At 44.9% G+C, this 15,844-nt stretch overlaps 1 protein-coding gene across 2 annotated transcripts in view; it reads right to left on the bottom strand.

Moving 5' to 3' along the window:
• The window catches only part of LOC119399362 (transmembrane channel-like protein 6), a 73,150-nt gene extending 57,786 nt beyond the window's left edge, over window positions 1-15,364 (bottom strand). Inside the window, exons 1-5 of one of the 2 annotated variants that reach the window (XM_037666179.2) lie at window positions 15,150-15,364; window positions 10,542-10,616; window positions 5,240-5,374; window positions 1,563-1,753; window positions 180-362 (exon numbers count right to left, since the gene is read on the bottom strand). In XM_037666179.2, the coding sequence (XP_037522107.1) occupies window positions 180-362; window positions 1,563-1,753; window positions 5,240-5,374; window positions 10,542-10,611 (579 nt within the window). In that variant the 5' untranslated portion in view covers window positions 10,612-10,616; window positions 15,150-15,364. Of the gene's footprint in view, window positions 1-179; window positions 363-1,562; window positions 1,758-5,239; window positions 5,375-10,541; window positions 10,617-15,149 lie in introns of both variants that reach the window. The other variant, XM_049417674.1, reaches the window with a different exon arrangement.
• Window positions 15,365-15,844: the final 480 nt, after the last annotated feature.

The following is a 15,844-nucleotide window of genomic DNA, read 5'->3' as shown; positions in this document are numbered from 1 at the left end:
CCTGCATTCGAGGTGAGTTTTCTTTTTTTTTTTTCTGGCCTTGCGAATTTCGGGGGTCAACCTGCAATTCAGGGTGGCCTAGATTCGAGTAAATATGGTAAGTTTCACCTGTATCAGCAGCCCTCTCATCACAGCTAGTTTGCAGTGGCTTGGGCAGTACTACTCGTTGAAAAACTCACCATTGCGAATGAGAATTTGGTCCTCCGCCACCACGAGACGCTGCGCTGAGCGGCACTGGCGTGGTCGGCCCTCGACGACGTGAGGCGGCGCTTGACCGAGCGCTTTAGCGTCAGGCTCTGCTTGGAGTTGCGTAGCGTGGCCAGGGCAACGGCCTCCGAGAAGTTGCTGTCCGCTCGCAGGATCTGCATTGCACGTGACAACTCGATTTTATTTTCACCGACATCAGGCAAAACTCAAGTCAAGGCAACGTCAAGTGGATTAAGTAAAGTCAGACGATCTCCACGCAAGGCATCAAACTCCTTGCCCAAGCAAGAGAGAAAATAAACATCTTAACATCTTTATTGTTCGAAAGAGCCTTTGAGGCAAGGAAAACATTTTTAACGACGCAAGAAGTTGAAAGAAAATGAAGGCGACAGGACAGAGCACACTCTATCCTATCACCTATCCTAGCACCTCAGACAGTAGGACAGAACATTTAACCATAAAGTGCAGCTTCGCGGCAATGTGGATAGAAGGTGTCACATCAAAGCGGCACTACGCCGCAGTGAAACTACCTTTTCAGGTGGGTTACATGTAATTTGCATGTATTGGTTCAGTTTGAACACTATGGTATTTGAAAAATATTAAATTCAGGTTGAAGAGAATGCACATACAGTACCATTCATTCGAATATATTAGGCACTCGAATATTCGCACAGGCCTACATATCACTTTCACAAAAATGTGGCTGACGTGACCAACGACTGAACCCACATCCTTGAGCTTAGCAGCTCGGCACCTTAAAGGGATACTGACACGAAAATTTGTAGTTGTTTTTTTGAGTCAAATGAAAGAGCAAGTCCTCAAGAGAGTAGAAAATATACTGGCACGCGTGGGTGTGCACTGAAAAAATAATTACAACATGCTTTTAAAGGCTAGTTTTGGTTCCTACTGTACCTTAATGTCACAACATGGTATGGGCATCTCGTCACATGCTTGCACATGATGTCGTGGCGTGAGCTGCTCCACTACGTGGCTCCGTTAGTGATGCACAAGGGGCCATTTTGAATGTTTTTGGTGAAACACTAGTGGCCATATTGTACGTTTTGGTACCTGACATCATCACAAGTAGCTGTACTGGTGCGAGATGTCACCAGAATTGACACTGTAGCCGGATGTCACGCTAGTGTGGATGTCAGTAGGTGACCGATGTGAAAATTGACTCGAATATCAAAATAAAATATTTTATAAGCATTTACTGAGTTTCACACTTTCTCAGAGTGGTCTCTGTATACAAGAGATTTGAATGACGGAGTAAACTCGGCTTTGAAAATTGGTGTTGGTATCCCTTTAACCGCTAGGGTGCTACGACAGACCAGGCACACGTGGCCTTGCCGACTCACTTGGAACAGATCATCGGCATTCATGTCGTTGGCATTGTTGGCTGTGGCTGCACGTACGCGGAGAGTCAGGTAGCGCCAGTTGTCACGCCGCCTGCTGCTGCCGGCGTCCGAGGACGCTGCCGTCGGTGGCACCTTGTCGCCCCGAGGTTTCTCAGAGACTACAGCATCTGGCTCTGCTGGGCTCAGGTCATCTGTGTGTCAAGCATTGGCACACATCAATCAATCAATCAATCAATCATCAATCAATCAATCAATCAATCAATCAATCAATCAATCAATCAATCAATCAATCAATCAATCAATCAATCTTTTCTTTCACAAAGCAAAAAAACAGTGCACACTTCACAAAGTCACAGAAAAGGCAGATGAGGCATAGGAAATATTTTTGTTTCTTTGTTTGCAGTTTTTGCTTTGTGATGACCAAGGAACCAGTGGCATAGCCAGTGGGGGCACACCGGGCCCGGGCCCGTGCCCCCCCCCCCCCCCCCAATTTTTTTTCCCCATGGGATACAGAGCACAAAATGACACTCGACCCCACTTATCTGCCCAGACCCAATGTCGAGTCAAGAAGGTGGCCCCCCCCCCCCCAAAAAAAATTCTGCCTACGCCACTGAGAGGAACTAGCTTGGGGTGTGTTATTTGCATTTTTTTTTGCTTGATCAAGAAAAGTGCTTAGAGATACATTTATAGCTCAAGAAGGGACCGACTAACCAAGCACAAACAATTAAGACTGACTGACATAAACAATTAATATGAAAAGAAAAATCCTGACCTGTTAGCAGCACAAAGCTGCCAGAAAATCAATACAGATTTCTTAGAAAGAAAAGCTTCCTAGTTGACAAGAAAATTTACCCTGGTCCACGGTTTGAACTCGAGACCAACACCTTTTTGGGGCTGTTGCTCTACACCAATTGAGCTAACCAGAAGGCTAGCAATTGACAGCTCGAGGACAAATTGATCAACATCTAGCAGCACACAGACGCTGAATATGGCAAATTAGCTCTGTGGAAGCCCACAACCATGAGGAAGGTTCGGGAAGGGGAACAACTGTGTATTTCTCTATCAACTCGGAATTTTTTTTCTGAGAAGTTAAATGAATTTTATTTGTAGCTTCATGCTAGAAATGTATGGGTAACAGATTTCTTTTTATTTTCGTGAACCTTATTCCCCATTGCAGGGTTCCACGAATCTGATTTACCAAAGAAATAATATGGAGAAACACAAACTGTTCTGCATTGTCTGCAGCAAGTGCAGGCTAATGTGTATTAGTAAATATCTTTGTATTTTCTCCTAACAGCTAATACTAACACATAAGCAGAAACTATAAACTGGCTTTTAAAGCATTCGCTTGCAGTAACCATCCTCTTCTGCAACATCACTTCATTTTGAATGTAATTACGGTATGTTGCCAACTATTCAAAAATATTTTTAAATTTTGACCCTAAAGAGATGGCTCTGTGTCTGCCTTTAGGAGGAGTTCTAAAGACCTCTTCAAATGTGTTATGTAGAAGAAATTACCGTATTTATTCGAATATAGGTCGACCTTTTTTTCCCAAAAATGTTGCCCATAATCAGCTATCGACCTATATTCGTGACCAAAGAATCTCGACCTATATTCGCGATCAAAGCGACCAAAAGCACCGCACCTATGGCGTTCAACTGCCGCGCCTGCTGTTCTTCAAGCAGTTCCTGCTACATACGCACATTATATACCATAAAATCTGGTATAAAAACCGTACCCGTTCGCCTTTTCAGACTAAGTAACTAAGAAAAAAAAAGTTATTTGTGCAATAGCTGCACACCGCCTTTTCAAAGCCCCCGCGAAATGCAGCCGCTCCGCCATGTTTGCGCTGGAACCCGTGATTTCCCTAGGTAGGCCGTGAAGTCCCTAGCCCCCTAGCCGTGCTGCCTGCCGACGCGCAGCCGCACTGGCACTGGCCTAAAGCCACTAAAGCCTCACTCTTTGTTGTTTGATCTGACGTGACGGTTCGCATTTGCAAATGCGCGGTTGCGACGGTGTCACGTCGGTAGAGCTACACAGCTGATTTCAAGCGTCAAGTGATACTTTTTGCCCAGAATTCCAGCAATTGTGCCGCTCAGCGTGAGTTCGACGTAAAAGTTGATTAGGGGTTGGCTCAAGCAGCGGGACCGACTGTTCGCGTGCAACGGATAGCGTCGTGCTTTTCGCGGCCCAGCAACTGGCAGGCATGACGCTCTTGAAAAAGAACTGAGGCTCCGGGCGTCAAGGAGACCCTGCAGAAGGCCAACAGACCTAGCGGTATGACGTCCCGGCTACATTAAGGACTGGGTGACGAAGAGTTACAAAGAGTGGCTTGAAGGAGGATGCTGCAATGACACCGACGGGACGCCGCGAGAAGGGCTTCCCTCAATGAAGTTGCGACGTGGGTGAAGGACGCGCGGAAAGACTTGCCAGCGGAAATTATCGTGACTGGCTTTAAAAAGTGCTGCATTTCCAACGCAATCGATGGCAGCGAAGTCGACGTCATGTGGGATGCCGAGGATGCCTGCGAAGAATCCGACAACCTTCCTTGCACATCTGACGAACATGACACTCCCGGCAGCGACTAGGGCGCTAAGTTAATTGTAAATAAAGGTGTGCTATGTTTCAATTTTCCTGTTTCTAAAAAAAAAAAAAAACATGGGTCGACCTATTTTCGAATATTTCTTTTTTTTTCTCGTAGAGTGCTATAAGTAGGGGTCGACCTATATTCGTGCCCGACCTATTTTCGAATAAATACGGTAAAACCAAACATTAATCAAATTAAACAAAAGTGCTATGTAGAAAAAATTAATCTCAAATAATCACCAAAATTACCCAAATATGTTCATCATGCAAGCAGTCATAACTACCAATTATATCACAAGAAACGGAAACAGCTGGGCAGCACTGCAGGTGAATATGTAGGCTGTGCAATAAATTACTACCTTTGCACTTTCACCAGTATATTAAGCAACTTACAACCCAAAAATGAAAAAAAATTATTTTTGCAGGTGGTGTCATTTCAATCGAAATCCTGCAAGATCAAAACTTATTGATGCTTTTTAATTATCCTAGTTCATTGGACAGCTTGATGTCCAAAGAAGAAGCGTGGAAAGTTTCATTGAAAAATATTCATTTATTCAAAGGTTACAAGCTTTTACGCAGCAAAAAAAGCAACTGAAAATGAAGTTTCGCAAGAAACAAGAAATACTAAGTTTTCCAAACATATAATTTTTCAGTTTGTGGGCAATTACGAAAAAGATCATTTTTCAGCAGAATTGGATAGAGACGTAATTTTTCTGCACGGCTATTCGTGCACACCAAGCTGTACATAAACCTGTATTTACACGATGAACATGACTGCGAATGAATCAGTCATGTGACATGCGACGTCGTCCACATCGCTCCACAGCCAGCATTCACACGACTGGGGAGAATTCATGCTCCAAGGGTGGATTTCAGTATTTCTCTCTGAGGATCCCAACTGCGATTTGGGCCTCCATCATTTCACTAATTGCTCCACGTGAACCGAAGGAGGACCGCAGGAACGAGTGACTTATGGTGACCTAGTAGGCAATCCACGGGCTCGAATCGCGATTTGGTCAGGTGCGTGGATACAGCAAAGGGTTAATTATCGCATGACACGACAGTTGGTCAACAGCGAAAAGCCACTTGCCTAGGTTTCGGGAGGGCAGCTGCCTGATGAGGTTGCGCGTGTGGAAGGGCACGCTTGGCCGCCGCACCTCCGCACCGTCCACGTCCAGTCGAGACGGGTGGACGTAGCCGTGCTCATCCTCCTCACCACTCTCAACTGCACCAGAAGGGCCACACCGTCAGTCACAGGCCTGACAAAAGGATTAGCCAATTGCTTGCCGGAATTGAAGAGAGAGGAATTAGCCGGCTACATGCCCGGATTAAACCCTTCAGGCACAAACTATGATTGACTGTCTGTAGATGCGTCACATTTACACAACATTGCTCTAAGGCACTCAATATTCTATTGCAAGAAAGAGAAAGAGGCAATGTATTGATGTGCACATTTCACTGTAATTTAACTGTAAGCACGGTGTAATGAAACATCTGTTAATTCTAAAGTAAGTCATGCTCTTTCTTGCATAAGGAGAATCGGATCTCAGGTTTAAAATATGTCTGCAAGTTGTAATTGGTTAAATTCATCTTGAAAAAACAAAAACTACATTTTTGATGCTGCTCTCCAAATGTGAAGAGCTGAATGACTCGTCCAAGGTGGCAGTGTCTTCAACAAAGTGATGACGTTAAATGAAGGCACACTGCACAATATGCAGCATGCTTAGTTAACCCAGAGCTCACCGTACATTGCTCTTTCTTGGCCCCTAGTCGAAAGAACTTGCAAAAACGAGTTACGTCCACAAATGTGAAAGAAGTGCCTGAAGGGGTTACATTAGTGTGGGGGTGAGGGGTATGCAAATCCAGCAAAATTTATGGCCTCTCTGCTGCCTGCAATTAATTAATTTATTTATTTAAACGTGTCAGGATTTCAATGCAGATTCTACAAGAAAACTGTCCGTCCGTCCATGCCCCTGTCATGTAAGATGACTGCCACTACAAAGAAATAAATTAATAAAAGAAAATAAATTTTTGCTTGGGTGCTTGGGCTTAAAGCCAGGCCAACTCACTCGAAATGCGAGTGTCTTAATGACTAGCGCTCAATGACTTAATGACTTAATGCACCCAAGCTTGCAAAATATGACAATATCTGACCCACATGAATGCATTGTGCACACGGAAGTGGCACTGTGCAGGACAAGATGTAAAGCGGACAGGAGGTCTGTACTAGAGCACTGCACGGGCTCGGGCCTACCCGGAAACCCGGGCCCGGCCCGGCCCACGGGCCGGGCCGGGCCGGGTAAAGTAGTTTTCACGGCGGGCCCGGGCCGGGCTCGGGCCTGAAGCTCCGGGCTTAGGGCCGGGCCCGGGTTTGAGGTGGCGGGCTCGAGTCGGGCCGGGCTTGGACTTTGTTGGGTTCTTAAATGGACACCGTAGTGAAGCACTGAATTGGTTTAGACTGATAAAGTGAAGTCTAAAAACTCGAATGTCATTCATTTGACCATCATAAGTTTATTATCAGACGAGAAAATCGAGGTGAAAATTCCATTTTTAAAATTTCGCGCCGAAATCTCCGAGCGTGACGCCACAGATTTTAAACTGTATTTGTCGTATTTGGGGACATTGGCTCTATAAAATTTCCTCAAACTTGGTATGTTAAGTCTATGGCTCCCTCAGAGGTCAACATACTTCATTTTTAGTGATTAGGAACAACGTAGGACCCTTTCGACGCCGTCAGAATCTAAGATGTCGCGGTGTCTGCTGCGCGAACTTAAAGGGGGCGTCGCCACCCGCATTTATCTTTTTGCGCGTATTCTTACTTACCAAGAGTCTTGTTCCGGCGAGTGTGGGGATTAAGGAAATGCTAAAGAGTAATTTACTGATAATAGGGAAATTGTTTTTCTTTCTAGTGCCCCTTCATGTTTGTTCCACATACGTTGTGCATATATCTGTATATTTCACATTTTCCTTCGAAAAAAAAAAAAGCTTTATTTATGTGGGGCAAGCTATTTAGAGAAATTTTATTAGAGACAAGTACTGAACTTCTTTTGTTCCTTGCATATGGGGCTACTTGATTTATCTTAAACAGGCGAGTTAAAAGTAGATTTATATATTTAACATGTCGATATTCTGTGCTTTATTTTCATTCATTATGACTTTATATCGCAAATGTTATTCTGTAATCGCAGTAATCAGTGTAATATAATAAATATATACCTGTAGCTTATCGCAAGAGCGATCACAGAGCTCCAAAGCGAGCAAACATTTTTGAAGTTTCCAGCCCTCCACTAAAACGAAAGGCCTGCACGGACTCTCGTTACATAGAATTCTTATACATAGACATTCTTTTTCCGTGGCTTCGTCACGGCCCCCAGTGGTCATGTGACGCGAGATAGACGTGCACAGCCTGCTTGGTGTGCCCAATTCGTTAACATTTGAACTTTAGCCTTTATCCGCTATGCCAGGGGTCTCAAACCCACCTCAGCTAACGGGCAGCATTCACGAAAATTTACTCCCGCAAGGGCCAGGACAGTAACGCAGCTAAAAACGCGCGGGGGAGGGGGGGGGGGTCTAGGTCGTACCAAATGTCAGCTAACGTTGCCATTTAAGAGAAGAGCTTTCCGATATGTAACGTATGGGTCGTTTCTGAAGGGCATTTAGCGGCAGGATTCCAACAATATCGATACCTATCTTACATGACCAAAAAAAGAACGCCGATTTTGAAGTATAGAGTTTTGTTTCACGGTTAGGTATCATCACATGGTGGCCGCAGGGGATGCCTCACGACAAAAAAGCTTTAGACCTGTCATGCCTGCGTAACTTAAGAACTTACTTATAGAGAAAATGAAAAATTGGGTCCCCTGCGCTATACAGGTATAGTGTGAGAGCTACACGGCACTGTTGGAATGTGCAGGAATAGCATAGGTTCAAACAGCATAAGGCCTGAGGCAAAATATATTCGCTTGACGAAATATCAGGCTTTAACAAAGACAATTAGAAATTCCGTGCCGGGTGATGTCCCTTCACCTCGAACCATAGGCATCCAATGAGTAAGCGTCGAGAAGCTTATTCGCGCCTTTATTACCAAACTGTAACGAACACCAAAAATAGATTGAAATCGCTTCGGCCACCTCCTGTCAGTCCTACCCACGTAGTGCAGTGGTCACCTTCTACCAGTACAACATCGTTAGGAAGGCATAGAGCATTATCACACGGCAGAAAAGAAGAGCGCGGTGCAAGCCGTACAAACATACACGGCTGAAAACTGCAAGCAGAAGCCCTCAAAGAGGAGTTTTATAGGTGATACTGAAAGAGTGTCACGACGTTCGGGAACGATAGAAATGAAGGGATAAGCTGCACAGCCACGTTCATTCTGCAGAGGTCCACAAAGACATCCTAATTTTGCTCCAGTGGTGGAAGTTAAGAATAACGACTGCCGACACCTTCACATTTCGCAAGACAGATGTGCACCCCTGCGGCTAGCGCATGCAGTGCGAGAAACTTTAGCGTGGCAGGATATGTGATACAACGGTGGATGGCGTGCTTAAAGCCGGAATCTCTAGATAATTTGATTTCTTGCACAATAACACGTGAAGTAATAAACTATAAAATATGCCACAAAAGACTTATGTACTGTATATAGTAGCAGCGGTGATATATGAAATAAATATGATATATGAAAAGAATGCTACCACAAATACTTTTTTCGTCCTTTCGGCTGCCTATACGTATTTCTAAAAGTACACGTGCTGCACACGGTTCGTTATAATTTTTGTCTAGGTTAGTGTACATACAGCAAGGTAATAAACTTGTTGGGAGGGAATTGCGCTACAGTTAACTGGGACTTAACAAAGCTAGAGGACGGACGAACGGAATGGACACGACAAGTCCCAGTTTGTTAAGTCCCAGTTAACTGTAGCGCAATTCCCTCCCAACATGCACAACCAACTAGCCCAATTTCTAACTTTGCTGACGTAATAAACTTGGCTTTCTTCCTCCATCATGCTGTGGCAAGGTACTGAAGACATGTGTTACATATCCAGAAGGGTGCATGATTGGCTTTTTCGTTAGAGCATGTTTTAAGTTTCAGTAAAGAGCGCAATGAGAGCGTTGTCTTTTCTCTCTCCTGCTTTTATTGAATTTCCTATCGAAACTGAATTCATGCTGCAAATCACTTTCCTTGCTGCAATATCTGCTACAAAACGCCCTTGATGATCCCCATTGCATTAGCAAAAAGAAAGAAAAAAACAAAAGTTATATTATACCATTGCCGAACAAACGTTCATTGTACCCAATATGTCCACTCAACTCTTTCCATCGTGAGCCCCTTTTTACACGAAATTACCGTAGGTTTAAGAAGAATTGTTAGCAAAATATTAGCCAGCAAAGTGTAGATATTTGCTACTTAAAACACTTTGCTGTAGATTCATCGTTCTGGCAACATCACCTATATTATTGGCTCGGGCCTCTGTCGGGCCTGATCTACCGTCGGGCCGGGCCGGGCCGGGTAGGCGAAATTTTTTCTCGGGTTCGGGCCGGGCTCGGGTCGCGTATTGAATTGCCGGGCCGGGCTCGGGCGGGTAAACTTGAACGAGTTCCGGGCCCGGGCCGGGCCCGGGCCGAAAATCCCGGCCCGTGCAGTGCTCTAGTCTGTACACATCAGGAAAATTCAAATTTTGCGAAATTTTCATTCTAAGAACGCGCTTCAATGGTCGTGGGATGCGCATGCTATGGGGCTGTTAGAGACACTGACGAGTGCTAGAGGAATGAAAGACTCTGTGCCGAAACTGCCCAAAATGGTGTTCCAGACATGGCAGCTGCATACAACAAAACTCAACACTTGCGCATCACTTAGACAACTCCTTAAGGAAATTCTGCGTGGAATGTTTATTTATTTCAATCGTTGATCCGATCAGGAATCATAACAGGAAAGAGGTGTACGGTGCTCAGGGAATGAAACGCGACAGTTTAGGGTGAAGCTATGCACATTCTTTCCACCACGTTCAGTTCATGTCATATTGTCATAATATTGGCTCATACACTAGCATCAGAGCCAACATCAACACAGTGGCCAGATTTGCGTGACGTGACACGATTATCTGGAGCAATTTCGCATATCAGTTGTTATACTTGAAGAATCGAAGTCATGCTTTATTCTGTGAGCATTGCACAGTGCCTAGGGGATGAGACACGACATCAAAACTTTTAGGGCAACGATCAGTATGTGCAAAAGTTTAATAAAACTGTTGCGAGATTTGCTGCAGTGCTTTTTTCAATGGTAACAAAAGTTTTCTACAGGGTTACCCGATCACAGCCAGTGAGGGACGCAACCTTTGCAGCTGTGCACATTGGCAACTGAAGGCAATGCTGTGAAATTCAGTTTGTTCACTTACATGCTTCCAGATGAATGGTGTTTGATGGGCGTCTAGGTCCTCCATTCTCCCTTGCATCCCGACCCGCCATCGTTCCTGCATGGGTGTCAGTCAAAAGGTCACTCACAGTTTGGCAACCGATTCTCTCGACAGTTTATGCATCACATGTTTTCTGCACACATTTCTTGGCCCAAAGGCTAACTGCTGGATCAATAGCCAAGGCCAGATCGTGAGTGTTAAATAAACAAGCTTATCAGAATGAATGAAGGAAGAGAATTTTTGAGGGCTCGCTTCTTTGTTTGACACAACCTTAATGAAAACCAGCAGGTAATCAAGCCAAGGACGGTATAGGGGACGTTAATTGCACTGTTTTAAGTGTATTGTAGTAGTTGTGATATGGATGTGAAAAAAGTAAAGTGGACGAAAAGACAACTTGGCGCCGGCAGACACCGAACCTGCGACCTTTGGATATGAAGGTCACAGGTTTGGTCTCTGCGGGCGCCATGATGTCTGCCATTTCTTTACAACCTGTTTAGTTCTTGCAAGTTTATAAAAGAAGAGTGATTCATTACCAAAAACTTCGGAGTAAATTCTTTTCTCTCTTCATCGTCCCTTTTGATAGTCCGATTCACATAATACCAGATCCTCACTTCATCAAAAAAACTGCGGACCAGAAGAGGTTCAGGGTGACCTGTATGGTGTTTATGATACACATTTTACCTTGATCAGGTTCGGCCATTGCAAACAAATGCAATGCATGAATTGTGCAATAGCGATTGTGTCTGAACTGTATGAAATAGCAGTGTCAAGCAAAAACCCTTGAAATTGCAAATAAAAAGCCAGGCACCCTTCCTCTCGATGTGTTGTACCTCAAGGAGTCATGTAAAAATGCCTCTACACAGTACGCCGTGCTTGAAGCATCACTGACAGACTTGTAGGTAACGAAGTTAGAAGGAGTTGACTACTTGTACTAAATTACATTTACCCTGTTCCGTCACTATTAAAATTTTCTTACCTGGCAGCAGTCACTGTAAATTAACTACTTTTTTTTTTCGCTAAGCAAACAGTTTGTTGATGAGCTCCTGTAACAGGCATTGCATCCTTCATCACTTGAAATTGACAGGAACTTCGGTGCAACACAAGCGGTCATGCCAGAAAGCAGCCTCGCAGTTTGCATGTTCACAAAGGCAAACTAGGCGCTCTGTATTTGTTTCCTCACCCTGGGGCTCCAATAATCAATTTTAGTTCTAAGGTTTTATGTGTAAAAACTTCGGACATGGTTACAAAGCGCACTATAGTGGAGGACTCAGGATTAATTTTGGCCACCCGGGGTTCTTTAATGTGCCCCCAAATCTAAGCACACAAGTGTTCTTGCACTAGCAGGGATAGTTGGGCGAGTTGGTGCAAATTCGTATTTGAAGAAAGAGCAAAAAAAACTAAAACACAGAGAAACGAAGGGGACAGGACAATAAGCTACTAGCAATTGAAGTTTAATCAAAAGCGCAGAAAGATACATACACATAGTACAAAAATAACAAGATTGAAGAATCGAATAACCGCAGAATGAGTATGCATATGACAAAAACGCCAACCATGTTTAGGTTATCAAAGTAAGTGACATCAAATTGATTAAACTTCAGTGGCTAGTAGCATGTCGTCCTGCCCCCTTCGTTTCTCTGTGTTGCAGTTTTTTTTGCGCTTTTTTCAAATATGAAGTGTTCTTGCATTTCGCCTCCATCGAAATGTGGTAGCAATGGCCGGGAGTCGAACCCACATCCTCGAGCTTAGCAGCACGACACATTACCTCTAGCAGATGTTGCCCAACTGACTGAACAAGCTCTGCTGTGCTAGAGAGCAATGGCCACTCCAGTTTTAACGCGATAGCGTTAAAGAGCTCGTATCACGGAAATTCCGCCGTCGGCGTCGGCACCGTTGGTTGTGAGCGAAAAATCATCATCTTGTCCGTGACCGAAAAATCGAAAAAGCTGCAAATAAAATAATAAAAATGTTGGGTCCGAGTGAGAATCGAACCCAGGCCGCCTGCGTGGCAAGCAGGTGTTGTACCAAACAGCCACGCCTCTACTTGGAGCTGCACTGAAGATAACATTCATGCTTCCCAAAAATACGCGTCCTGTATACAAGTGTCACAGTACGAGATGCAATATCGCAGTAATATTGCGTGGTACAAGCGTACATTGCCATCGGGCGTCACACCATGTCATTATCATAACGACTTTGTGGTTTAAAGACAGCCACCCATTACAGAAGGCACATTACTGCGCGTATTCCTTTAAGACCACGTAGTGGGTGCAACGCAACTTCGAAAAAGTTCCTCGCGCATAATTGCCCCTGGTTTAAAGCATGCTACCCACTACATAAGGCACGCACCTCAGCGCGCATTCTGTTAAACACTCGTAGTGTTCGAAGTGCGCACTAGGGGCAGGATATCCCTATCGCGTTCAACTCTTAAAGGCGAAGCTTAAGCGTCCCCCCAAATTTTTTCAATGGCCCTACCAGCAGCACCGACTCTAAGCTATGGCAACCGTGAAGTGCTTAGTTTCATAGAGAAACCAGACAATTCCCAAAGAAATTAGGAAAGATGACCTACAAATATTTTTAAAAGAAATTGTTAGTGACGGCTTATAGGACAGCTCATACTGGTGTCACACGGTCTCTTATAATTACGATTGGGCCTTCTCCGGATTGAATTTCTTGATCATGATTGGGTCCTTTATGGAGGGAGCCAGTCACTGTTGGAAAATTAAATTCCTGATCCGGCTAAATTGCGATTAGCAGTGCACTATGTGACACCGACAAAACAATTCTTGAAGACGAGGTGTCACTGGAGCCAATGTTTTGACAGGTGGCCTTGAAGAAGACAAGACCACCTGTCGAAACGTTGGCTCCAGCGACACCTCGTCTTCAAGAATTTTTCATCGCTTCCAAGCTTTCATCTTCCCCCGAATTCCTGTCTTATTTGGATTTCCATCGGTAAAACAAAAAAACAGTATGACACACTAATGCCCCATGTGCACTGCTGAACTTTGGTAGGCAATCACTTTTGCCGAGATATCACTGTCACCACATTGCTGCTACGACAACACAGTGGCTATATCCAAATATTCGTGAATATTACTTCAACACAATGGGCCCATTGCAAGTGGATTTGTGCTTGCCACGGATGCTGTTCTACATTCTCAAAGTGACCACAAGCTATGTCGTCTTGGATGATTCGTGTGTATATATAATCTCATAAACTGGAACAGTGTGACACTACTTGCAGTTTTCAGACCATGCTCACTGCTACTCTTTTCACCTAATTGTTCATAGTTTCATGGGCTTTATGTAATGAACTGTGCTATTCCTCACTTACATATATTTCGTTAGTGCAGTCAGACTGTGCAGTAACAAACCAATGACTAATTAGTGAACCCTTAAAGAGAAGGCAGACAGACGTAGTGCTTCAGCTAAGTTCTTGGTAGTGCAGTCTCGTAACAAGAAACTCCATACCTCCCCGACTTGATTTGAATGAGGAAGCAGCTCAGCGTTAATGATGCATGAATCCAGGCATTGTGACAGAGCGATAACTTTCATGACAGCCTCGTTTGCGCACGAACAATAGCCATTCCTACAAAAACTAAGCTCACATTCTGCAAGGGATAAGGAAGTCCAGAAATGAATGGTGTATCACTCAGCCCGCTTATTGGTGCGAGTGCAAATTGCAGTTGACGGGCGTTGGTAATCTTTCGATTACTCAAGTACAGGCGCAGCTTCGAGCGTGATTAGGTGCTGGGGCGCGTGGTCGATATGAACCCGAGCGCGCTTGAAAATAAAGTAGCGCTGCAGCGCTCGAACCTGGACGCAAGATATAGGGGGATTCAACCCCACTTTCTTGAAACTTTTGCGGTTTGTGCGCATAACTAAAATCCCGGCTACGCCCAATTGCGTTCAAACTACACAGACACAAAAGAACGACAGGGAGGGGTTTGGCGTCACCGGCACACAGTTTTATCTAGCGGAGCGCTTCAAGGGCAGCCCTGTATCGTAGCGGGTTATGGCGATCACACACGATAGCCGCAACTGGTTCGACAACTGGTCTATCTGTCGAGATTTCGGAAAAAGGAACGCCGATCTATCACGTAAACATGAAACACAGCCGCGCACGTTTCCACGCTGGCGCTTTATTTTTAGCCGCGGTCTGACACACAAAATAATGCATGCAATAGCCGAGCAATACGCGCACACAGCAGTTCCCGGGATCTAATTCATCACTTTTGCATGACGTCACGGAGAACATGCGTATGCGGTGATACCGTAGATGAAGCTTATAAAACAGCAAAATGGGCAAAATTGGTACCGATCACCATGTAGAGAGCACTAACTACAATTGCGGATTTAAAGGGGTACTAACACGAAAATTTTCAGATCATCCTATGTTTGTGCCTTAAACGGAGCTCTATGCGATTGACATGAATGAAAGTGTTCAGCCACCCTAAAGCAGATGACGGAGCCACACAGCCGAGAGCAAGACAGCCTTGCAAGGCAAGGCCGTAAGCTCGTGGCGGCTATAAATGATTTATTCTCAGCAACTCACGAGGACGCAAGCAGCAGCGCGGGAGTGCCACTGACCTGTAGTTGGAAATATTAGTGCTTCAAGCTGTGACAACAGTCCAAGAGTCACCGGCGGCGTCTCATAACTGCGCGGCGAGATCCTGCGCTATCATCACATCAATTGTTCCAGCGCTGAAGAAAGATCAGTCAGCAACCCAAACAGTTCTGACATGACGGCGCACAGAACGGGCGAAACAGGCGAAACCACAAGCAGACCAAGCAAGTTACCTGTTGCTATTGCGACGGGCGCCGTGAAAGCTTTATTTTCACGGCAAGAAAAGGTGACGTTATTTTGACAGAAACCGTGAGGGTAATTGGCGGGAAATTTAAGAATGGCTCTAGAAGGTGAGGTTAACAGCGGCCTCGGACTAGAGTGCCAGTCCCGAGTTATTCAGAAGTTCCGGCCGTATGTCAGTGGTGTGGCGGTAGGCCGTACTCTCTACCATATCTCATGGGGGCGGCCGGCGTTGGGTCGCCCTGGGCGTACGAGACAAAATGTGGCAAAAGCGTTCGGCGCACCCATATAGCCGCTTAAAACCGGCTTGACTTGGCTTGAAGTGTATAAGTAGGTGGCGGCAGAATCGCTGAATCGCTGGGCTAGAAATACTTTTTAGGCGGTTTACGGGGTACGGTTGGTACGGTAACCATAGAGTTTCCCACTAACTGTGAGAAACTCTATGGTAGTTTGTTCTCCGTGCTGGTTGTTGGTGTAG

This window comes from Rhipicephalus sanguineus, chromosome 7, assembly GCF_013339695.2.
Source record: "Rhipicephalus sanguineus isolate Rsan-2018 chromosome 7, BIME_Rsan_1.4, whole genome shotgun sequence".
Lineage (NCBI taxonomy): Eukaryota > Metazoa > Arthropoda > Arachnida > Ixodida > Ixodidae > Rhipicephalus > Rhipicephalus sanguineus.
Note: the sequence above shows the minus strand (reverse complement) of the source record. Positions and strands in the feature narration are given on the sequence as shown.